Source organism: Oryzias melastigma, linkage group LG7 (assembly GCF_002922805.2).
Source record: "Oryzias melastigma strain HK-1 linkage group LG7, ASM292280v2, whole genome shotgun sequence".
Taxonomy (NCBI): Eukaryota; Metazoa; Chordata; class Actinopteri; order Beloniformes; family Adrianichthyidae; genus Oryzias; species Oryzias melastigma.
In genome coordinates, this window is record NC_050518.1 from 7569574 (window position 1) to 7594510 (window position 24937).

The 24937-nt window shown below is 38.6% G+C and overlaps 1 protein-coding gene across 7 annotated transcripts in view; it reads left to right on the forward strand.

Moving 5' to 3' along the window:
- scn8aa (sodium channel, voltage gated, type VIII, alpha subunit a) overlaps window positions 1-23769 on the forward strand; it is a 46359-nt gene extending 22590 nt beyond the window's left edge. For all 7 annotated transcript variants that reach the window (XM_024292916.2, XM_024292911.2, XM_024292912.2 and 4 more), the window contains exons 15-27: window positions 4274-4447; window positions 4630-4986; window positions 5068-5541; window positions 6146-6263; window positions 7022-7176; window positions 8032-8205; window positions 12980-13102; window positions 18327-18611; window positions 18966-19019; window positions 19327-19464; window positions 19554-19658; window positions 19755-20025; window positions 20108-23769. In XM_024292916.2, coding sequence (XP_024148684.1) covers window positions 4274-4447; window positions 4630-4986; window positions 5068-5541; window positions 6146-6263; window positions 7022-7176; window positions 8032-8205; window positions 12980-13102; window positions 18327-18611; window positions 18966-19019; window positions 19327-19464; window positions 19554-19658; window positions 19755-20025; window positions 20108-21267 — 3588 coding nt within the window. In that variant the 3' untranslated portion in view covers window positions 21268-23769. The remainder of the gene's footprint in view (window positions 1-4273; window positions 4448-4629; window positions 4987-5067; window positions 5542-6145; window positions 6264-7021; window positions 7177-8031; window positions 8206-12979; window positions 13103-18326; window positions 18612-18965; window positions 19020-19326; window positions 19465-19553; window positions 19659-19754; window positions 20026-20107) is intronic.
- The last annotated feature ends 1168 nt before the right edge of the window (window positions 23770-24937 follow it).

A 24937-nucleotide genomic window follows, 5' to 3' on the forward strand; every position in this document is an offset into this window, starting at 1 on the left:
ATGGATGAATACAGATGAAATCTAGGAACAGACCCATGGTCTTCCCCATAGACCATGGGTGGGCAAATATATTTATCTGGGGCCATGAATGGTTCTAAAATTTGACAGAAGGCAAGGACATGGAGAAGATGTGTGAAGCGTTTTGTTAATCCACCTCATAAGAATCTGGACAAAATCTGGACAAAACATGGTTTAATTCGGATTAAAAATTAATATATTTATTTAAAAGTCAATTTTAATTGTAAGTTATGAAGATTTTATGTCAAAAGTGTGACTTTTGTTTTCACTTTAGATCAAATTGTGCTGCTGGGTTGATGTCCCCCAAAGAAAATGCTGAAATAAACCAAAACTTAAGACATGCTGAGTTCATGTGGTGTTGGAATGATTGAAAATGTGACTTTCCATCTCAGAAAAGACACATAAACATCAGAAAAACTACATATATTCCTTCAATGCTTGAATTCAGAATAATTGTCTGCAACAAAAACAAAGCACAGTGTTTTTAAAGCGCATCATCTAAACCAGAAATACAGAGAAAATAAAACATTAAAGGATTATCAATGTCATTTATTCAAGTGTGATGGGCCAGATTAAATATCTTAATGGGCCGCATATGGCCCTGGAGCCATAGTTTGCCCACCCGTGCAATAGACTGGTGTGAAACAATTCATTAGTTGGTTCTCAAAATAGTATTTTCTGTGTTTAATCATTGCTATGAAAGAGGAGAAATGCCATGTCTATTTAATTTTTTCAGCTTGTTTTTCTAAAATAACAACTAAATAGAAACTTATCCCAAGAAAAAGTTTGTATTTATTTGTATTTTTATTTTGGTAAAAAATCGTTATTTCAGTATACAAGGCGATTCAATCTTCTTGTGGGTGCCGTCCATTTCATGACATCGATCTAGAGTCGGCCTTGACAGCGTGTCTGTGTTTCACTCACAAAAACATACAACATCCAAACCTTTGCAAAGACAGAGGTGCTTATTGTCCATATACAATTTTGTCAATCAGTACAAGCTCTGTGGAGAAAGTGGGTGTTTTTTTGTTAGTCTTGAAGCTGTGCTGGCAGCGCAGACTCTTCCTGGAAAGTCAAAAAAGTTGAAGTTAACATTTTCTTGGAGCTTTTTTCTCTAATCATAGAAGACGTTTAAAATAATTTAAGATTAAATCTGCAATATTTCAAATCATGTTGAATGAGCTTGGGGTTGCAAGGTGCTATAACCTAGTGGAAGAGTTTAAACAACGGGTTGAAGGTGAAGTAGCTGAGGCAAAGTTTTGCACCAACAGTCAGGTGAATTTCCAATAAACTCTGGCTGCACTGCAGACATAATATCTTGAAAAACATCACATTTTAAGAATGTTGGCTAAAAACTGCATAATCATAATTAAAAGACCATTGGGAACAATTTTACAACAGAAAAAAATGTATAGTTGGAGTGGGGCATCAACTGCGAGAGCTCAAGGCTTGTTTATTTGAGTATTTATTACTTTTTAAAAAGAATATATGCAATATTTTTTAGTTTAGAATACAATAAATGTCCCAGAATTACTACTATAATTTTAGAGAAATTGCTTACGCATTTACAAATGTGAATATTAAAACTATAGCATTCTATTTTTAATGAATGATTTTACAAAGCTATGAAAATAGTATAGAGCTTGGAGTTCTACTTTTATACAACTGTTATTTCCAGTGGTGAATAAACTGCACTGCTGCATTACTTGATTTTTTTCTTTTATTTCTGAAAATGAAATTTGAAAAATTTTAACTTCTAGTGCATTTCACAGTTTTGACAGCAGTTAGCATGATCTTTGTTGTTACATATTTTGTCTAGGGCACATTAGTAAAAGAGATTTTCAATTTTAAATGGCCCATCATGATATTCTTAAGCCTGCTAGAGTAAACTATATCCATACACACGGTAACATGTTATTTTTGGCATACTAAAGAACATATCTTTTATGAGATGCAAGGTTTTTTTGTAAGCTCATTTTCCTATCCATAAGAAAGACGCCTCGATCTCTGAGGCTCCGCCTTTAGTGGGTGCCATCTATTTCATGACATCAACCTAGAGCCAGCCTCGGCAGTATGTCTTACTTCCCAAATCAAACAACATCTGAACTTTTGATTGATGTGCATATTGTGTGTATAAAATGAAACCATGTTGCAGAATACCGGTAGCTCCACAAAGAAAATGGGTGTGTGTGTTAGCCTGAGACGATGCTAGCATGCTGGCAGCACACACAAACTCCTCCTAAAGGAGCTGTTCCCAACTTTTATACGTAATAATAGGAGGACTCACTCTTTTTATTGGATTGGGAAGGGCTGGTGCTCAGACTGTAGGGTTTTAGAGGAATGCTCCGAGATGCATGAATGGATCAAAATACTTCTTTGGGGTTGTTTTTCATCAGGAATTAACATTATAATATGTTCCAATCTCAGAAAAAGTTGAAAACAAGTGGGTTCTCACGAGGTGATGTCACAAAGTGAGAACAGCCCCTTGCAGGATCAGTCTGTGATGCCAGCACTGCCCCCAGACTAACACAAACAGACATTCTCTGTGAAACTTGCGGTGATCTGCAAAATCCGTCAGGTCTAACAGGAGTTGCAAATTGTGGATGTTTGTCTTCATGGGTGAAACGCAGACACACTGCCGAGGCTTGGCTGCTTCATAAAATGGGCGGTACCCCACAAGGAGCAAAAGGCGGAGCCTAAGAGATTGAAGTGTCTTACTTCTGGGTGGGAAGAGTTCGCGAAAATAATTCTTATTTCATAAATAATTTGTTCTTTAGTGTGCCGTATATGATCATATAAATGTATATGGTTTACTCTGACAGGCTTAAGAAAAGCCTGGTATAGACCCTTTAAGTTTTATCCCAATTTATAAAGATCTTTCATCATAGACTTGAAAGAAAGCTAATGTTATCAAACTATTACTCTTCAAGTGGTATTTGTCACTGTCAGGAAACCTTGTTGTGTTGGTCACTCTCAGCACATGCTGATCCCACAAAGACTCACAGAAGTTAGGGTCAGAACCTCTGGAATAAGCTATTGTCCTTTCTAATTAATAATTAACCATACATTTTCATCTTGAAAGAAATTATTTGATACTGCTTTGTGGATATATCAGATCATCACTGACTGCAGAATTTTACCTGATCATTCCTGTGTTGAAATCTAAAATAGGTCACTCCTGTCAGAGAAAAAATAAGCATTATTCTTTGAGTTTCTCCAGAAGATTTATGTTCTCAAAAACTGTCTGGGGAGAACCAGAAGTCAAAAGCGACGGCAACAAAGCAATTTCATATTGGCAGAGATTTGTCTATGCAACCCACATGTTTATCTCTGTTACTGCCCTCATATATGCATGTTTTTTTTCTTTTTTTTTTTTTTAGCAAATAATGCATAATTATAAAGAGAAGTAAACATGCTTCCTGAGGCTTAACAATAAAGAAAACAAACCCGTTTCATTTTTTTTTTTTTTTTTACAACAGAATGGTTCTAACAGAATGATTTTAACAGAAAGTGAAAACTTTTTTTTTTTATTATTTTAGTTTCTTATACATCACCCATTGAATCCCTCCTATAAAAACAAACTGACAAAAGAGGAATTAGAGGATACGGTAGTTAAATATGAAGCACATATGGAAACACTTCAAGAACATTAAAGACTGCTGCAACTTAATGCTATTTATATATTCCTGTCATTTCTACTACTAAATGTGTTTGGGTGAAGCAACTACCTCAATCAAATTCCCACAAAAACAGACAAAGCAGGTGAAAAATAACTGTTAAATACAATTTTTAAAGAAAACGAATATCTCTACATTAGGACAGGAGTGTCCAAATGTTTTGCAAAGAGGGACAGATTTGGTGTGGTGAAAATGTGTGGGAGCAAAACACTCAGCCGGCTTTTTTACCGTTATAATGACATAACACGAAAATGTATTTATCACATTTTTTTTATTACAATGGGATTATTTTCATTTATACAGATAGAACAGAAATACATGTAAATAACGTTTTGCCAAAATTACTGGGATTGCAAAGAATGCCAAAAGCTAAACTAAAGCAATGTGATGAAACACAGCAGCTGAATTGCTGCATACTCAGGCCAGGCACAACATACATTCAAAAAGCTCTTCACAAGATTTCTTTCCTTAACATGGGTCGGTGTTTTTTGACTGCCTCATTTCAGACTATGCCTCCTGTGCAGCATGTTGTTGAGGGTAAAACAATATTGGAATAATCTCTCTCTCTCTCTCTCCAGGTGTTCACTGGGATCTTTGCTGGTGAGATGTTTCTCAAGCTTGTGGCCATGGATCCATACTATTACTTCCAGGAAGCTTGGAACTGTTTTGATGGATTTATTGTGACACTGAGTTTGGTGGAGCTGGCTTTGGCTGATGTTGAAGGTCTTTCTGTGCTGCGGTCATTCCGATTGGCAAGTATTTGTTTTAGTCCACTCTTGAAAGAATAAATAAATAAATGTATCTTAAAGTCAAAATTAATTGAGCTTTTGGTAAAATTATTTTCAAAATTGATTTATTTCTCAAGCATGGAACAGTTAAGATAATGTTTGTGGATTCATTACTGTTCCTCTGTTTTTTCCACTCATCTTTTTAGCTGAGGGTGTTCAAGCTGGCCAAGTCATGGCCCACCCTCAACATGCTGATCAAGATCATTGGTAACTCTGTGGGCGCCTTGGGAAACTTGACTCTGGTGCTGGCCATCATTGTCTTCATCTTTGCTGTAGTGGGCATGCAGCTTTTTGGAAAGAGCTACAAAGACTGTGTGTGTAAAATCAGCGAGACCTGTGTTCTGCCTCGCTGGCACATGCACGACTTCTTCCACTCATTCCTGATCGTCTTCCGGGTGTTGTGCGGTGAATGGATAGAGACCATGTGGGACTGTATGGAGGTTGCTGGTCAAGCAATGTGTCTTATCGTCTTTATGATGGTTATGGTCATTGGCAACCTTGTGGTAAGTGCCCAAGCTGGCTATTAGAATGTTAAATCTTGAAGAATTATCAAGTCATAAATCCTTTTGTTTGTGTATTTGAAGGTGTTGAACTTGTTCCTTGCCTTGCTGCTGAGCTCATTCAGCGCTGACAACTTGGCTGCAACTGATGACGATGGTGAGCCAAACAACCTTCAGATTTCCGTCATGCGGATCAAGAAGGGCATTGCTTGGGTAAAGGCGAAAATGCGCATAGTGGTGGCAAGTCTTCTAAGAAGATCTCCAATGGAAGATGAGCAGAAGCCGTTGGACGATATGTATAAAGAAAAGCCCAACTGCATTGCTAATCACACTGGCGTAGACATCAACCGTGACCTAGACTATGCCAAAAATGGCAACGGCACAACCAGTGGTATTGGCAGCAGTGTGGGCAAGTACATGATCGATGAGGACCACATGTCATTCATCCACAACCCAAACCTCACGGTCTGCGTGCCCATTGCCGTGGGAGAATCTGACTTTGAGAATCTCAACACAGAAGACTTCAGCAGTGAATCGGACATTGAGAACAGCAAAGAGGTCAGATATGACAAAATCCATAATATACTTAACGATTTGGTCAGGCTTTATCACCACTTAGCACTTACTTCAAAGTTTTTGTTCCATTGTGATTGTGTTTGAAATTCCTTGCCTCCATGCAGTTTTCTTTCCAAAGAGTAAAGTTATGCATGTGTTTTTTTCTCTGGCATGCTCAGATGCTAATGTATCTCCATTACTCTGTAGAGATACTCAAAGTGGCCCAATCATTCAGACTGGCTGGAAGAATGAATGCACACTGACATACTGTATGCTTTCTGATCAAATGCATTTAGTAGACTTCTAGTGCAGATGATCTGTCATTTGATATTCCATTTCAGCCATCATGCACATATAATATGATACTCATGATTGCTGTGAAGTACATCTCAGTAAGACATTTCTGGAGCAAATGTTTTTTTGTTTTTTTTCCCCACTGAAATACCATTAGAAAATAACACAAAATACAAGTTTCCTTGCTGTTCCCATAGGACATGAGGGTTTAAGGTCAACTATTAAACATAAACTTTCTGCTTGACTGAACAGTTCTTGGAATGTGTGCCAATGTGTATCTTGCATGTTCACTCATTCATCTGCTTCTGAACAGCTGGATGACACCAGTTCTTCTGAGGGTAGCACCATTGACATCAAGCCAGATGTGGAAGAGGTGGTGGTGGTGGAGGCGGTGGAGGAATACATGGAACCAGAAGCTTGTTGGACAGATGGTGAGTCCACTCCTCCAGTTGGATTGATTACCTCCACTCCATAACACCCAGACTCCTCTGGGCTGTGTGGAAATAACACGATTATTTCATCATGTGGGATCACTCATGCATGGAAGCTGTTTATGAGCTTAGCTGCCCATCTGATGTTATACAATTACAATAAAATCCCAGACTATTTTAAATAAGTTTTTATCAAATTAGTGTTTTATAAAAACAGTTTGAATTCTGTTAGTAAAGAAAGATAAAGGTATTTTATTTACCTAATGTCTTAAAATTATTTTTTTTTAAGTTTTGGTGTAATTAGACTTTTTTCAGAAGCATAAAAAATACAATAAAGAGGGATGAAAAAAGAATCGACAAATCCACAAGGATGTGTGCAATCAATACAAGTGTATGCATTTTAGGGACTATATGTCTCATGAACTTTTAGAGAAAAATGTGAAAATAATATTAATACAGAAGGTTTTATGAATTAATTTGTCAAATATCACATTTCTACATGTAAAAAGGTTTAAATAAGGCAATTTTTCTTCATTTCTGAGCTTTCCTCTGACATCAGAAACCTACTTTAGTCTTACTTTCTGCAACCAAATAAATGTAAGATTTTAAAAAGTACTTGTAAATCCAAAAAACACATACAATTCTGTTAATTAATTTGTTAAAAAAATATAATATAAAAAAAATTTGATTCAACACAAGGTCTGGGGTTATAGTTACTCTTGTCTTTCTCAGTTGTATTTCTTTCCCTCTGTCTTTAGCTTGTGTTGCCAAATATAAGTGCTGTGATGTGGACATAACCATTGGCTGGGGGAAGACCTGGTGGTTCCTGAGAAAAACTTGCTACCTGATAGTGGAACACAACTGGTTTGAGACGCTGATCATCTTCATGATCCTCCTCAGTAGTGGCGCTCTGGTAAGAATACCTGTGCTTGTTGTAGCAGTCTGTCTAAAAGCAGAGCAAAAGCATGTTTAGATTTTAGATGATACCTGAAATCATTTTCTTTTCTCACTATCATAAATGTAACTTTTGAAGGTACAGAGGTTTCAGAGATGTTAGTGTGCTTCATAAAAGAGATCAATCAATGAGGCCATCTATTGGGTTTGGTGAGGACCTGGATGTTAATGATTAAAGACCCACTCTGATAAAAATGATCTTTTTGGTGTTTTTAACATGTCCTTGTTGGCTTTTTTCTGATGATATTCAGGAAATTAAGCTCAAAATTTAATTTCTGAAAATTTCTCTGTCAAATTGCTATGAATCAGGAGCAGACGAAAAAATGTAATTTGAAAAAAAGCGCATTTGTGATTTGGAGAATATGCTGGGCAGCCCACATGCTCCCTCATTTGAGCTGTCAGCAACGTGGAGGGGAATGGGGTTGCTCCGCACCAGCGGTCCCACCCTTAACTCAGAGATGAATTTCGAATGAACTGCTCTGCAGAAAATATGTCAGAGGAAACAACACAGTTTTTTTATTTTGGCTAAAAACAGCATAATTGTAATTTAAAGATCACTGGGAACGCTTTTAAAATATTTCAAAAGAGGATCGGAATGGGGCTTTAACAGACTTTCTCATTGATCAAAGAATTGGTTTATTTCTAGAAGTTAGTGAAAGCTTATTCTAAAGAATGTCACAATGTTTATCCATAAATCACATCTCAATGCCAGCTGCCTGCTGTGGTTTGATTTAATTTGTAGGATCATAAATTGCTATGGAATTTGTTTACTGTACTATTGGTTGTAAATGCCCCGTCCTTTGTCCCTCCCCAGGCTTTTGAAGATGTGTACATAGAGCAGAGGAAGACCATTCGAATTATTTTGGAGTATGCTGACAGGGTCTTCACCTACATCTTCATCTTGGAGATGTTGCTGAAGTGGGTTGCGTATGGTTTTGTCAAGTACTTCACCAACGCCTGGTGTTGGCTGGACTTCTTCATTGTTGATGTAAGTCGAGCTCTTGTTTGTTCAATGTGTAGAAACCTAGAGTAGTTATGTAGTCCAGAACACTGTAAGATCACACAGCAATGCATTTCTATTCTAATAAGGTATTAACTTTGAATAGTTCAATAGGCAATTCTTTCTTTTTTTGTGATGTAGATACGAGTTATCTTTAAATGATCTCTATTAGGTGTGGTTAGTTTTTAAAAGTCAGGACATATAAATAACAGGTTGCATTAGGTGAGAAGGTTTGATCTATAAAACAGGTAATTTGTTTGATTTGCTTTAAATCAAGGGCTGTCTTATTACAGTCTGTTCATATCAAGTACACTATGCCTTTATCACCTTATGCAACTCTATTCTGTACCACTTCCTAAAGTACCTTCAGATGCTTGGATATGGATTGTATCTGTTTCTCTGCTTTTACATTTCAATGTATTTAAGAAAATGGGATTACATTATTCAGAACTGAACCCAGAGCATTATATGCCATGTAGGTCAAAGTTATTGGTTACCTTACCATATTGGTGACAAACTCAGAACAATAGATTGTACCAGATGTGTTTCTGCCTGTGGATCCAACCTGTAAGATGTTTGATATGTTCCTCTGTCCTCTCTTTCTGTGTATTGCTCTGCTCCTTGGGTCAGTCAAGACAGAAAGTCCAGAACAAGGATGTCTTATCTTAATCGTGTGCAGCCTCACATGACACAGTAAGGCTGTGTCATGTGAAAACATTAGTTTTATTTTATTAAGACACTGGCTTATGCTGCATTCACGCCACATGCAAATTGCGTGTCAAAATTGCAACCACCGCTTCTCTTCTGACGCACTTTTCTGCTCGATGCCTCAGATGCAGAGCAACCGCCAACGTTTTTTGGGACTTCATTCGTTGCCACATCATTGAAAACATGGACTATGTCGATCGAGTAGCTTGGGTTTATATATTTCGCCGTTTCTGGGTTAACCAGATTAAGCAGTCTCTTCCGGTGCTGTTTACTTCATTCCTGACAGCTGTTTTAAATTATACTTTTGTCTGTCTGTGGCCTAGTTTGAGCATTTACTCGAGAGGGGAAAAATTAAAATAAAACTGGAAGATCTTTTTATTATCGATTAAAAAAAATAAGAAATAACATTTTAACACCATGGAGCTTGAGCGATTGTGCCAGACGGCACCTGCGGCAGCTCTCCATCTGCCGGGCAGCCAGAGGCGGGCGGGCCAGCATGGCAATCTCTGCCGCCCAGGGACCTGCATCCTGGGCAGCACACCTTGCTACCTTTGCCGGACCCTGGTTGGTGGGCTCTGTGACAGGCTGGCAACCTGTCCAGGGTGTGTCCTACCTTCGCCGAACCAGGACAGTCTCTTGCAACCCCATGGCCCCATTAAGTCCCTGATTGGTTGACGCCTGACACAAAAAAATCACACCACAAGATCTCAGCTCCTTTCTGTACATTGACTTAACACTGAAACTTGATGCCCCTGCCATGCAAATCGCGTCCGGTGTGAATGCACCATTAGACCATGGGACTGAGACAACTGTTAGGTTTTCAGTCCAAATACATATGAGTAAAAAGAACTTTTAAAATGAGTACATCTCCAGAGTCTTTGATTTTGCTTCCCTCACATTGACCCAAAAGATCCTCAAAAACTGGATCATCAACACCTTGATAATATGCACTGACTGGCTCCAGCAAATAGGATAAGACGTTCCCTGATTTCTGACTTTCTCTTGGAACTAACCACTTCTCCGCAGTGTCCAACACCTCAGCCAATATCTGTGAATGGACCCCTTCCTTTTAATGGCTAGAAGGCCCCATGTTGGTTCATTTTAAGATCCTCTTTCCTCAAATATGCTTTTGTTGCATTCAAAATATACTAAACACAGAGTTTAGTGAGTTTTTTACTTGTTAAAATAACTCCTAAATGTAGAACCATTGCTAATGTTAGTAGGTTTTTAGTAGTACAGCATGCTTGCAACTTGAATTTGAATATTTCTATATGAATATATTAATCCCATACTGTTCTGATCATGGTTATTGCCACTGCAGAGTTCCTACCTGTTGATGTGCTGTCTAGCCGAACACTTGGGGCAGTACTGGCAATCCTGCCTCCCAAGCTGTGAGCACATTATAATGACTGACATCCCTCCATCCCTCTTTACCCCTTCCTTCATCATAACCGTCTTGGAAGTGTTGGAAATGTAACCTAAGGAATGTGGTAACAGTGTGCTGAGATGTAATGATGGTGGGTGACAGGCAGCCTGTGGTAAGTTTGGTCTTCACTAGCTCTCCCCCTTCATTTAAACAAAAGATCCTCGATGAGTCTGGGCTGTGCTGTAGCCTGACTGTGCCTCTGCTGTTCTGTATTGTGGGATCAACCATTGCCATTGACTCAAAATGGTTGGGGGGGGGCACCATCATTAGACCGGCTTGTATTTTTCTGAGTGTGACGCTTCGTATGAGTTTGTTCGTCCTCATTTCCCTGTCATTGTGTCTTTCTGTTTGATTTGTGTTTCCTTAATTCCCAAACAAACTTTCTTTGTATTTTATCATGCTTTTATTATGCCAAGAGCTAGTAAGCAAAGTTCATTAACAAAGCAGCATGCTAGGGCAATAGCATCATTCCAACATCAACCAGGTATTTAGAAACCAGTGAAGTTCTGGGTATTTTAATGGTTCAGAATCCTCCTTCATGTAAGGTTGGATGCAGTGTTTAGGTTAGGTGAGCATCAGGCCTTTGGGTTTCACACTTCATTCATCTTTCTTTTCCTCTCAGATTATTGTCATTGTTTTGTTGTGTTTTTTGCTTTGTTTTTAGTTTGTTTTTTTCTGTTTGGCTTGTGCTGTCGTCATCATGGGATCACAGCCACAGATGTCATTGGCCTTGCGTTGCAGAGCTCTGTGAGAGGGACACACTGAGGCTGCTACCTGGCCCAACGGGGGGGCAGAGGCCAGGCACCCCAAAAGGGGTCCCTCCAAGGGGTCAGGCTAAAGGTGACACTTACCCCAAACACTTTAGTGTAGTTCAAGGCAAAATCTTTATTTTACTGTGTTTAAAAATAAATTGGTGAACCAGGTTTACTGATTTCAGAGAAATTGTGTCAAAGAGACAAAGCTCAGTGAAATGTCCACACATCCTCTTATTCATACCTAATATTAGACAAACAGGTTATCACAGATCCCAAATCTGCATATGATTCTGCTTCAGAATTTTAAGTAATTCTTTTTCCGTTTTTATTCATATTAACATGAGTCAAAATGAAGATTTTGCCTGTTACAGACCTTCCTTCATGGTTCGGTAAGCTTTGGATGTTGTGTACCTTTGCCGGTGAGTTTGACCAGTTGGTGTCAGTGGCTGGTTGAAGGTGCTATCACGTGTGTTTACTGTTGATATTTTCCTTATTTGTAATGAACTGGCACTCCCCCTGTTTCAGTACCTCCAGCATCCAGACCAAGGAAATTACAGAAAAATCCATAACCCCATCCAGAGCGATGAGTTCCAGAGATTACAGCTTTGAGCCCAATAGCTGCTTGTGCTTTCCTTTAGCGTAATGAGTTGTCCATATTTTACCGAATAACCCCACACCTTCTTGTGTAGTTTTTAATGGTTTCTCACATTGATTTCATTAGTCTTTAACTATTTCTCAAATAAAATCAGTAAAGCTTATTGACCACACAACCGACTGTCCATTTCCTTTATGGTAAACAGTGCATTACTGTGTATCCCTGTATTAAGTTAAAAGCTTTGAACTGACACCCTCATTACCTTGGCTAATTTCTCACTGATATAAATAATAGTTTTGAAAAAAAATTCTCAAGATAATAATTAAAGAAATTCATGACTGTAAAAACCTGCAGTTACGAGTTACATGGCTGCAGTTGTTGGCTGCTGCTGGACACGATGAGGGGCTGCTCCAGTTTTTCAGGTTATGTGCTGTTACTGTTAACCATTGTTAATTGTGCGTAACCTGACTGTACTTTGTGTATTTTTTTGTCCTTTCAGTGCCATCCAGTGCTAATAACTATATGCCCTTAACCTCCATCCCTGTTTTCTTGTGTGTGGTCCATGTGACTGTGGCTCTCCTACTTGACCTTAAACATTGTGTGACAAGTTGATTTTGATGTCTGACAAAAAAAGAAAAAAGAAATGGCAAAATGACCCAACTGCACATGTTTACTTGTATTCTTTCTCTTAGGTTCCATTAGTTTGTCTGTCTTAAATTATATGGGATTTTATGCTTCAGCCCAAGAGCGACATGGAGAGACAGTGTTAGAGGGGCAAGGGTAAGGCTCTCAAGTCTGTTGGGTTTTTATCAGATTCCACAGGATAACCTATCTCCTTCCCTCCCTACCCAAATCCTCCTTCTTTGCTCTTCCAATCCTTTCACATGTATCTAAATCATGTAGCACTCTCTTCTGCCTAATTTACTCTCTCTTTGGGTCTCATGTCTTTATATTCTCTCTTTTTCTCAACCTCAAGTTTTTTTGCAGGTACAAAGGACTTTTCACGTCTTGTCAGCTGCCCCAAAATAACAGACAAACAATCCCTCTGACCTACTGCTACTAAAAATACTACGCACATAAAACCTATACTAAACAATGACCTTCTCTCTCAGTGTATATACATGTATAAATGCAATATTATACATGCATATACATGCATAGATTTATGTGTGTATGTCAAGCAACTCTCCGTCTATACCAGGGCCGTCTCTCTTCCGTAGTGAATCTTCTCACCTCTAACAGTTTGGAACCTCTTTTGCTTCTCTGTTTTTTGTGTAGGTGTCTATAGTCAGCCTTGTAGCTAATGCGCTGGGCTACTCCGATCTAGGGCCCATTAAATCACTCAGGACACTAAGGGCCTTGAGACCCCTCAGAGCCTTGTCACGTTTTGAAGGGATGAGGGTAAGATCCAAAGCTAAGCAGCTGATCCTTCCGCATGCCCATTCAACAGTTTTTAAAGCATGCTAGAACTGATTTGAAAAGAAAGACAACTAAAAAAAAAAAAAAATGGGGGATTGATTTCAAATCATTAAGTGAAAGCCTCCCAAAAAGAAAAAAAAAATCACCTTTACATGCGCAAACCTGTACCATGCTTTTGTTAGAACTAAAGAACAAGTCATGATGCAGCTGGGAGACTGGGAATAAAGCGACATCAAAGTTGCCTAGCCGGCAGAATATCAAGCATTTCAATTGAATTTCTTAAAGAAACTCTAACTTTCAAATTTATTTAATATTAATCCAAAGAAACATGTACTACAAGCTGCCTCATCACAAAGTAACTGTTTACAAGTTCATTGGTTTCTTCTTGATTGGCTATAGTGATTTGGAAATTGGACCAAAGTTACACACCATTTCATAGAGCATTCAAAACAGTCCAATCAACCACTGCTTTCAATGAGAGCCCCTCCCCCCTCCCCTCCACATGCCCCTCCCCCTGTTCTCATAACCTCCTCCCTCCCCAGCTCACCTCATCCCACAATGCATCTGGCATTGAGAACAACCAGCAGGAACCAGGGAACTGCAGGACACCTAAACCACTGCATAGTCGGTCACATCAAAAGTCTGCAGGCGGGTTGGTTAGCAAACCACCATGACGAAGCACCAGTCTTATTAAGAGAGCCAAAATGACTTGCTGCCGCTGTAACTGTGGTTGCTTGAGCCTCCTCATCGTAATTATGGACATCTGATTGGTTGCCTCTGTGACTTGTGGTAGCATTAGGTTGCACCTGGTTGTTGTCACCCCAAGTTTCCTGTGTCTCTTTCTCTTTCTAATCCTTCTCCCCTCTTGCCCTCATTTTCTAATCCTCTTGAACTGATTGTCTTCTCCTAAAATTCAAAATCCTCTTCTCCACCAAACTGCCCCCGCCTTCTCAGCCCCACATGCGCATCAATGCGCAGCTCCCACCCTTCCTCTCTTTCCTTTACCTCCACACCCCCTTACCCCTCCACTACTCACTTCACCTCGACTCTGTTCAGCTGGTCTGGACCGTTGAAGGGTCACCACACTCTCTCTTGTTTGTCCAGGATCTGTCTGCATCAGGGACTGAGACATAAACCACACACTAGCAGTGTTGTGGCTTTGGGTTAAAGTATTTGTTAAGCTTTTGTCGTGATCAGGCTAACAATGCTACCAATATACCAACTAATCTGCTATCAGTTCATTCTGGAAGCAGATTTTATTTTTGTAAACATTTTTAAATGTTCCTAGTTTTCTCCTGATTTGATTGCTTTCCTTTAAGGGCTGCAGGCAGAAGCTTAGCAAATATAATAGGCTGCCATTTCACACAAAGCATTACTGCTATCATGCCATGGCACTACATACTGTCGCCCATATAGCAGGCTAGGCTTTCTGTTGCCTTCCATTTACCACTGAAGGTAAAAGTGGGAGACAACAGTTGCCCATCTAATGCACTGACTTGGAGTTCTGGTTGGGTGGTGGCCCATAGCTTAACTAGATCTGCAGCTCACAAACTCTCAGCTATAGAAATATTGTTGCATTTGGTAGCACATCCCAAAAATGACAGAATGACTGAAAATAAACATCTGGAGGGTGGATTGCCTTTTGACAGATAACTTATTTCAATCTGTCTTAGTTGAAATCTCATTCATCCTAGATATCCAGTGACTAAAATTTGATGCTGTTATACATGAGCAGACATCTTTAGGCCCTGGGTATGTATCATGGATGCTATCATCACTTTTGTTTCCCTTTAAATTTTCAAGTGTAAGATTTTTATTTATTTATTGTTTTGTCATTTTTGGGGTCGGTAGGTTAGGCACATTCGCCTAAATTGACTATTAATGGCATTAAAAAGTTCTGGTGAATGTAGCCATTCATTCACAAAAGCAGGTACACTTTCTAGAAATGCAAAAGGAAAATAACCAAAACAAAATTTTAAAAGTGGTCCTGACCAAGTTTCAAAATTACTATAATGCAAGTTATGCTAAAATTTTTTTTGCAAAAATGTATTTCACAAAACTGACTAAATGCAGAAGCAGTGCAACAAATGTAAAAACACTTCAATTACTAAACTTGCAGTAATCCTTTATTCCACAAAGATATAACTGACATTAAGTTTATATGGTTTGTTGGTTTTAGTGTTGTTTGATGAGGAATGATCCATGATAGCCCTGAAACTTTGATTTCACAAGCATAGTGTTCTGGCAGAAGTCTTTCCTGTAAATAGGTCTCTGCAAAACCACAGTTTTTATTACTTTCTTTCCATAGGTTTGCTAGATTGCTTTTGTTCTTTGTTATAAATCAATTTCAATTGTCTCGCTAAAAGTCTCATATTTGTCTCTGGAACACAGAAAAAACAGAGCAGTTTATATTTTACTGATTGGCACTCATACTCTCAGGTTTTAACTTGCACTTAAATTAGACAGATGGACATGGTTTTACCTGAGACTCATATCCAAGAGACACAACACCTGATGAAAATACGAACATTGTGTATGTGTTGTTGACAGACCTAAGAGTCTTTGTCCAAGTAATTTATTTTTTAACAACTCACTGTTGTTACCCTCCTCATTTTTTGCTAGGAGGAATCATTTATTTCACAGACTGCTTCTGCATTTGTCAAATAGATATTGACCTACTTTAGTACTTCTAGTGGTATTTATCTGGTCTAATTTTGTCACTTGACAGGGACCATCATTTTTATTTTAAAGATTTACATATAATTAGTCAACAGTGTGCTTTGGTTTTCATGATTGTAGGTAAGAGAGCTGAAGGTGGCCCAGTAATGCCTTTTGAACCAAATTCAGATTGCTGTATCCGCTTTTTTTATATAAAATGTATAGGTTCATTAACTAGTCTACCATTTTGTTTTAAATGGAAATGGTAAAATCAAGTCAAAACAATACATAAATGAGTGGGGAAATGTATGAATGGAGAGATGGCATCATGTGTAAAGCATTAGAATAATGACAACTTTCTATCTAGATTTGCTGAAAAGGGCAGGAGCATGTGTCACAAAGTTCAAACTCTGCTTACCTGTTCAGAGTTGTGCAGCTTTTATCTGGTAGAGTTGTGCTCTGCTTTGTGTGCAAGCATTAAAAACTGTTCTGACTTTGTGCTCTGATGTTTTTAGATTTTTTTCGTTCTCATAGTGCCACCCTGTACCTTCAGTTATAGTGTGTGCCAATAAAAAAAATGGCAGCTTATTCACCAATTTCAACTTTCTCTTTTTTTAACTGATAGACGAAGCACAATTGAGTGATATAAAAATAGAATTTCAGAAATAGCAATATGGCAGTTCAATAAACTGCCATATAAATTCAATATAGCTTCTGTCCTAGCATGTTATTACTTAGAATCCTCAGTTTTTCCATTCCAAGCCAACCAGGTAAGGTGTGATGTCAGCTCACCTTTCTTCTGCCCGCCTATCTCTCTATCTACAGATTTCTCAACTTATTTATATATTGATTTGAGCGGTTTCTTGAGATTGCACAAATCATGTAACACGCATGTATTAAAACTGCCAATGCACTATATGCATTTTTTGAAAGCCATTTTCCCTCTTTTTGAGAATGCTTTCTAGACAGCATGGTTTATTTCTTTAAACTTGAAATTTTGAAAGCAGTTAAAATTGTGCATCAGATCAGAGAATGAGCCATTTTCTCAGCAAGTGCACTGGCATCAATGTGGAAAAATTAGAATGTATTATTTGGAATTTATTCCTTTTTTGTTTGTTTGTTTGTTTTTTATTCTGTAGGTTTTACACATTGATTTTGTGTTTAACAGTCTGTGAGGTTCATGCACATGCTGAGAGAATGCCGCTCTAGAATCCCTGCCTGTTTGTAATGAGGGGGGGAATATGGCTCCACAAAACAAGTCTGCCAAAGACGTGCATGTTCAGCTGTCTGCCTGAGAGCTGCTGGTCGGCTTGCCTAACACTTGTAGCGAGCGGCGCACTATGTGCTGAGCTTATAGATCTGCAGTTAAATCTGAATTGCATTGCATTAAAAGACTTTTGGGTGGATGTGGGAATTTTAACTTTTAACTATTTGATTATTAATGTGTAACTTGAACTGTTAATTGAAAGGATGAATTTTATAAAATGTCATCGTCTAAAGTTGGGGTGGTTTGAGTTGACACTTCATAGTGGTATGGCAAACACTTTATTAGGTGTTTTATACTACTTTTTGGCAGTATAAATATATAAAAGGCTATACCTTGAATTAAAATATGTGGAAATCTATTTTCACATTACTTATGAAAAATATTTTAATTTTAGGTTAATAAGTAAATATACAAGTATAAAAATTGTAATAGTTGATTTACTATTACAGGAAAAACTTCAAGTTTTTGTTCTGTATGTGGAAATACTAACAATCCATTTGAAAGTTCTGCAGCTGTTGTGTACTGGGAAGTGATTTGATTGGTTGTGCATGCGAATGAAGTTACAAAACAAACAGTAGAATAAGCAATGTGCATTGTGTTGAATGTATAATTCAACAGAAAATCATATAACTAAACGTATTTTAAAAAGTGAAACAAAAATAGTTCGTCTTCACACAAACACAATTTTTCTGCTTTACATATATGTTATATATTAATTCTAAAATATAATATTAATTCTAAATATAATATTAATTCTAAATATATTTGGACACACTCCATGTGAGTTTGACAAAAGATTTACGTAGGTAGCGTATAGATTATTTAACCAAAACTCTAAGAACACGTGGCACAGGAGTTGCCCTAAAAATACAATTTATGTATTTATATTAGACATTATTAAATCTCTGTCCACTTTTATGTAGATCTGTACAGTTTGTTGCTGGCTGTCTGTGTGAGTTTGTGTCTATAAATGTGTGTGTTTGAGTGTCTCTAATGCAGTTCCAGCTGCATTCTTCTATGGATCAAAGAACATCCCAGATTCACTTCACTGCTGCTCTAATTAGACTCAGGCTGATGCAGCTCTCAGGCTGTTGCCCATACTTCACTTTGCACATTTATTCCTGTTTATTTTAAGTGCAAAGTGATCTACTGTAGCTGCGCTAAATTGTGTAGTAGTGTTTTGCCATAACAGTATGCAGTGTCTCATCTTAGGGATGGAATGAACAGGTGTTTTGTTGTGGTTCTCACACGTCATATCCTCTCTCTCCTGATCCGGTCTAGGTGGTAGTCAACGCCTTGGTTGGTGCCATCCCTTCCATTATGAATGTGTTGCTGGTTTGCCTCATCTTTTGGCTGATTTTCAGCATAATGGGGGTCAACATGTTTGCGGGCAAGTACGGGTTCTGTTTCAATGACACGGCAGAGGACTACCTCCCATATTCGGAAGTCAACAACAAGTCCGACTGTATTAAACTCATGGAAGAAAACAACACTGAAATCAGGTGGAGAAACGTCAAGATCAACTTTGACAATGTGGGCGCCGGCTACCTTGCTCTTTTGCAAGTGGTGAGAGAGTCTCTCTTCATTTTGTGTCCTGTTTCTCACTAACTCATGCTATTTTTTTACTTCTTTAAAATATTATTTTTCTTGGGCTCATTGATTTCTTTAAATGTTATTTGTTTATTGCTTTCACAACGCTATAACAATGCATTCTTTGTGTTTATTTTTTGTGTGAGTGTGCTTTTCCATATTCCTCTCATTACACACTTGTTTCTTTTTATGCACAAGCTGCATCTCAGGACATTCATCAATTTCGGTTTGAGTACTCAGAGGATAAAACTTGTTTACAGCTTTTTCTCTGTATTGCTTTATAAATGTGTGTACGTGTTTGCATAAATGTTTATATTTTTATTTTGAAAGGCCACCTTCAAAGGCTGGATGGACATCATGTACGCTGCGGTGGATTCCAGAGGGGTATTTTGTCCACTTTATTAAAATACTAACGGTGTCTCTTTTTGTGCCTGAGTGCAAAGAAGAAAATGATTATCTTGACATACAGATCTTATTTGGCTTGAATTAAACACATTACTTTGAATTACTAAAAAATATATTTCAGTCATTTGTCCAGATAATTCAGATGAACTCCTGTGTTTTCTTATTGATAAACTAAACCTGCCTATTGACAAGGGAGTGAAAAGTACATTTACATCCATGCCATGATTTATTGAAATGACTTTTGAGAAATTTAACTTTAATTATGTATGTATTTCATTCCTTTCAGGTGGAAATGCAACCAAGTTATGAAATCAACATCTACATGTATATCTATTTTGTGGTCTTCATTATATTTGGGTCCTTCTTTACTCTAAACCTCTTCATTGGTGTGATCATTGACAACTTCAACCAGCAGAAGAAAAAGATAAGAGACCTAAGTTTTTTTCTGATTTTTATCAGATAATTATTAGATTTTGAAATGGATTGTAACCAGGTTTGTCTTGGTCTCTTTACTTTGGAGGTCAGGATATCTTCATGACAGAGGAACAGAAGAAGTACTACAACGCTATGAAAAAACTCGGCTCTAAAAAACCACAAAAACCTATCCCACGACCACAGGTTTTCTTTTTCTCCTTCTCACTGCTTCTTTCCAAGTGTAGATATTATTTTGATTATAACTTTTCATTCCACTGTGTGTTTTGTTTCACCTTACAGAACAAGATCCAGGGAATGGTGTTTGACTTTGTGACGCAGCAGGTCTTTGACATCTCCATCATGATCCTGATCTGCCTCAACATGGTCACTATGATGGTGGAAACGGATGACCAGTCTGACGAAACAGAAAATGTCCTGTACTGGGTCAACTTTATCTTCATCGTCGTCTTCACTACAGAGTTTTTGCTGAAGCTCTTTGCTCTGCGGCACTATTACTTTACCAATGGATGGAACATATTTGATGTGGTGGTGGTCATCCTTTCCATTGTCGGTAAGTGGAGACAGAGTGAGTGATTAGATCATGTTTTGTCTGCAAAGTAAACAAAATCTTGTCCTGTCCTCCTTTCTTTTAGGTATGTTTCTGGCTGACCTGATTGAGAAGTACTTTGTGTCACCGACGTTGTTCAGGGTGATCCGATTGGCTCGTATTGGTCGAATCCTCCGTCTGATCAAAGGAGCCAAAGGCATCCGGACTTTACTCTTTGCCTTGATGATGTCACTGCCGGCTCTGTTCAATATTGGCCTGCTGCTTTTTCTGGTCATGTTCATCTTCTCCATCTTTGGGATGTCCAACTTTGGCTATGTAAAACACAGTGCAGGTATTGATGATCTATACAACTTTGAGACCTTTGGCAACAGCATGATCATCCTGTTCATGATCACCACATCGGCCGGCTGGGACGGTTTGCTGCTGCCGATTCTCAACTACCCACCAGACTGCGATGCCAACCTGGAGAACCCTGGTACTTCGGTGAAGGGTGACTGCGGCAACCCCTCAGTGGGAATCTTCTTTTTTGTTATGTATATCATCATTTCTTTCCTGATTGTGGTTAACATGTACATTGCCATCATCCTGGAGAACTTCAGTGTGGCCACAGAGGAAAGTGCTGACCCACTGAGTGAGGATGACTTTGAGACTTTCTATGAGATCTGGGAGAAGTTTGATCCCACTGCCTCTCAATTCATTACATTCGCCAAGCTGTCTGACTTTGCTGATGCTTTGGAGCACCCACTTCGTGTGCCAAAGCCTAACACCATAGAACTAATTGCCATGGACATGCCCATGGTGAGTGGTGATCGCATTCACTGCCTGGACATCCTGTTCGCTTTCACAAAGCGTGTGCTGGGTGATAGTGGTGAGTTGGACATGCTGAGGCAGCAGATGGAGGAGCGTTTTGTGGCAGCAAACCCCTCCAAGGTGTCGTATGAACCTATCACCACCACCCTCCGGCGCAAACAGGAGGATGTCTCTGCCAAAACCATACAGAATGCCTACCGTGCCCACCTTATCAGGCGTGGCATCATCTTTAAGCGCCACATTTTAGCTAACAATATGCTTGAAAATGGTGGGACCAACCAAGACAAGAAGGAGAGCACTCCGTCCACAGCGTCTCTCCCATCCTACGACAGTGTGACCAAGCCTGACAAGGAGAAGCAGGACAAAAGCAAAGAGGAATGGGCCAAGAAAGAGAAGGACAAAAACCAAAAAGACGAGTGGGAATCCAAGTGTTAGGATTCAGTGACTCTTAAAAAAAAATCAAAGAGATGAGACTCTGAGGGAAAACTCCCAACAAATGTAGAAAACTCATTTGGAGGGGAAAAAAAATCAAAACACACTAAAACGTTTACAAACTCGAGTAGTAACAAAGCAATGTGTTTTTGGATTTTCTCAAAGACAGTTCAACTAAAAGCGTCAGTTTACTGCAAAACCTTTGCTTAATAGAGACCAAGAGAAATCGATACTTAAACCATGACTTGCTGTGTGCTCACACACTTTTCGGGGACCAACTGCCACAGAAACCACTGCTAAACGATCGGACCATTGCAAAGTACCTGCCACCACCTCGTGTGGACCCCTGCAGCCAAGCTCCAGGTGCTGCCGGGCCGGATCACGCAGATCTCAACAGAACTGTCTTAGCAGTCTAAAATGATGGTCTGTAGAACAACGTTCTCCACCTTCAACAAGAAAGAAAACCAACAATATTCACGTTTAGTAACGAGGAACAAACCAGAGAGGAAAGGAGAATCTCAGAACTGTAGAGTCTGTTTGTGCAGAGAATTCCTGCATCGTTACATTATTTGAGCAGCAAAAAAAGATAACATTCAGCCCATGTCACTATAGTCGGTCATTCTTTTTATTTTTGCTATACTGCCCCAGAAAAGAGACATTTTTTCTACACGGGCGTTCACGGTGAGCGGGTAGGTGTCATTAATCGATGTTTTGACTTGGGCTGATGGAAACTTCTCAGACAGAGTTCCTGATAAATAATAATTATTGTGCTTGTTAAATGCATAGAAATGACTTGCATGAAGGCATGTTGTGATCAGGAGTCATGCATGATTAATCATAATCCACAAGACACTTATTCTCAGACCACTGCAGTGGCTTGACTATAGGTTTGGGACTGTCCACTGGTGAAATTACAGGATTTATATATATATAAAAAAAGTTTAAGATTTGGATGATGCTATCTGGAAAAATTTGGGCCTTTTATATTTTTTCTGATCCCAAGTTTGTTGATTTTGAATTGGCGTATAATTGATATTGGATGAAGGTAAAAATTGAAAGGCACTATTAACAAGCAGATTTTTCTGCTGCTCTTGAGTGTCAGCAGTGTAGAAAGAGAGCTGAGTGCTAGAATAAGTGAAAGCAGTAAAATCCTCATGTTGAGGGTGCACAGTTTTGGAAGGTCATGCCTGTAGGCCTGAACCAAACCAGGGACCGCCGGTTTTCTTACTCACTTGTGGTCCCTGTTTCAGCAATGAGGTCAGGTGATATTTTCACGCCAAGGAATCCATATCTGGTACGGGTAAAGGACCAACGTGCTCAGTGGTCAATCAGTATCTTCTGTCCTGATGGAGTTCCTGCAGAGACGACAAAGATGTGGTTCTAATTTCCCGTTTTTTTTTTTCTTCCTGGTGTTTGTGAAGGAAGGGATTTTTCATGCAAAAACAGACAAAAGTCATGTCATAAAATGTATTTTTTTTTATTATTATGATTTAGACAGTTAATTTAGAGAAGAATTCCTTAAGTCCTTCACTGATGTCTTAGTGATGCAATCATTTAAAAAAAGTTTTGATCAGTGAGACTGACGCATCTCATTCAGCAGAGTTAGCAGAGAATTACCACAAGGAAATGCCTTGTTGTGCCTCGCATGAACTGAAGGTAGACAGACAGAAAGGCCTTGTGGTTTAGAGAGTAGTCACATGGCTTCTGTCTGGTTTTTCCGGGGGGATAAAACAACAAATGTGGACCAATGCATCAACAGAAGCCCCCTCTTTGGGTTTTCTGACAAACTGCCATATTAACAAAAAGAGAAGCGATTAAGAACAGTGCTTTGGTCTGAGTCAGAGTGCTGAAAGTCCCATTGTCGTCAGTGTATCTGTGTGCTTTTGTGGGACCTCTTAAACACTGTGTGATCATGGACCCAGGTTTGCACCATCCTTCACACACTTGCAGGCTTCCAAGTGTTATCACCTCCTTTAAAAATGAAAAAAAAAAAGCTTGAGATTGTGGTTCAAAAAGCTAACACCTGCCGAGAAAAATCATCAGCAGACCTCACATTGAAGCAGCTAATGTTGTATTTAAAAAAAAAAAAAAGCTGCAAAAAGTTCCTTTTTCATAAAAAAACGAGGGTTTGACAATTAATAAATGATACACAACTGCCACTCTAGATGTTCTGCCATTTTTAAAAAAATTCCCTGCAGTAGTAACGGTCCTGTTATTAGTGGATGACCACAGATAAATTCGGCATCCATCGTCACACCTCTTCTGCCATTTGGTGTGTTCAACACTGCCTGTACCAGAACCCCCTGTACTAAAACTGAGTTCTGTTTACAGTATGAGGTCTCTGAATCAGTTTGGCTGCTGCTGCTGCACACTGAAACCAAAACACATTCCTGACCAGAACCACCAGAGGAATGACTTCTTCTGACTGACTCATTTTCATTTTGGATGAAGCATTTTAGAATTATAGCATTCACTTAAAAAATAATAAAAAAAAACAAAAAAAAACCCAAAAAATAAAATAAAAAATAAAAAAGAACACACATATATGTACAGTGCAGGCTATGATGTAAATGGCACAATCGCTGAAAAAGAATGAACTTTTTGAGAGATCCTATAAATATTGTATTATAATGTTTTATTTGATCAGCATGCTTTGTTGTGTTTTTTTGTAAATATGGAATTTTAAAAATGTTGCTACCAATAATCAACAAATGAACTATAACAATATTATAGAATGGCTTCCAGCGATTCCCTTTGTCACATTCGTTACTTTTTGGATTTTTTGAGACACTTTTCACTTTGTTGACGAAAACTGAATGAAATATAGATATTATATAATACAAAAGATATATACATGTATACATATATGTCTATATGTATATACGTGAAGCAGAAGAACACTGTCACTTTTGATTTATGTGCAACACGTTCAGTGGATGTCTAATACTGGTTGTTTCCAGCACTCTTCTTTGTTTGGAAATAGCTCATGTGCAATGTTACTGGATGTAGCCTGATCATGACTGAAAGGACAACGTTACCAGCACATCTCTCACCGAACTGTCATTTTACTCACCTTCAGAGTATGCAGGACACACCCACAAGTCACAAAGTGACTCAGTACACTGCCCACCATCCCAACTGATGACCTCTTCCAGAAGAATGTCAGCTGGTGTGACTCATCCAGATGATACCTGCCCTGGGGACACTCTCCCAACCCCTCCATACTCACACATCAGTGCCATTACAGCTCAGCACACATTCAATCATGCTGTCATCCTCACAAATCTTTTCTTGAATGGTTTCTTTCTAGTGATCCACTCAATGGCATGTGCCTTTTTTCTCCTTTTTCTGGAAATTTGGATGTCAATCTCCACGCTGAAGAATAAAAACCCTGTTTTTAAACCGCCGAGGGCGGTGAATTCATGGCGAAGAACAAAATTTTTATCAGGGATGTCGCTTTAGAGATACTGCTGAAGGATCATCCAGACACCCAACTTCATCTTAGTACTCAACCGTGTGTGATGTTAACAGAAAAAACAGCTAGCTCAAAACCGTACTGTTCTTAGTGCTTTGTGTGCCACTCACTTGGCTTGTGAAAAGCAGCTTGCCTTTTATATTTTAATTTGACTTCTACAAAATTTCTGTTTTCATCTGAAATTTATTTTTGTATCAA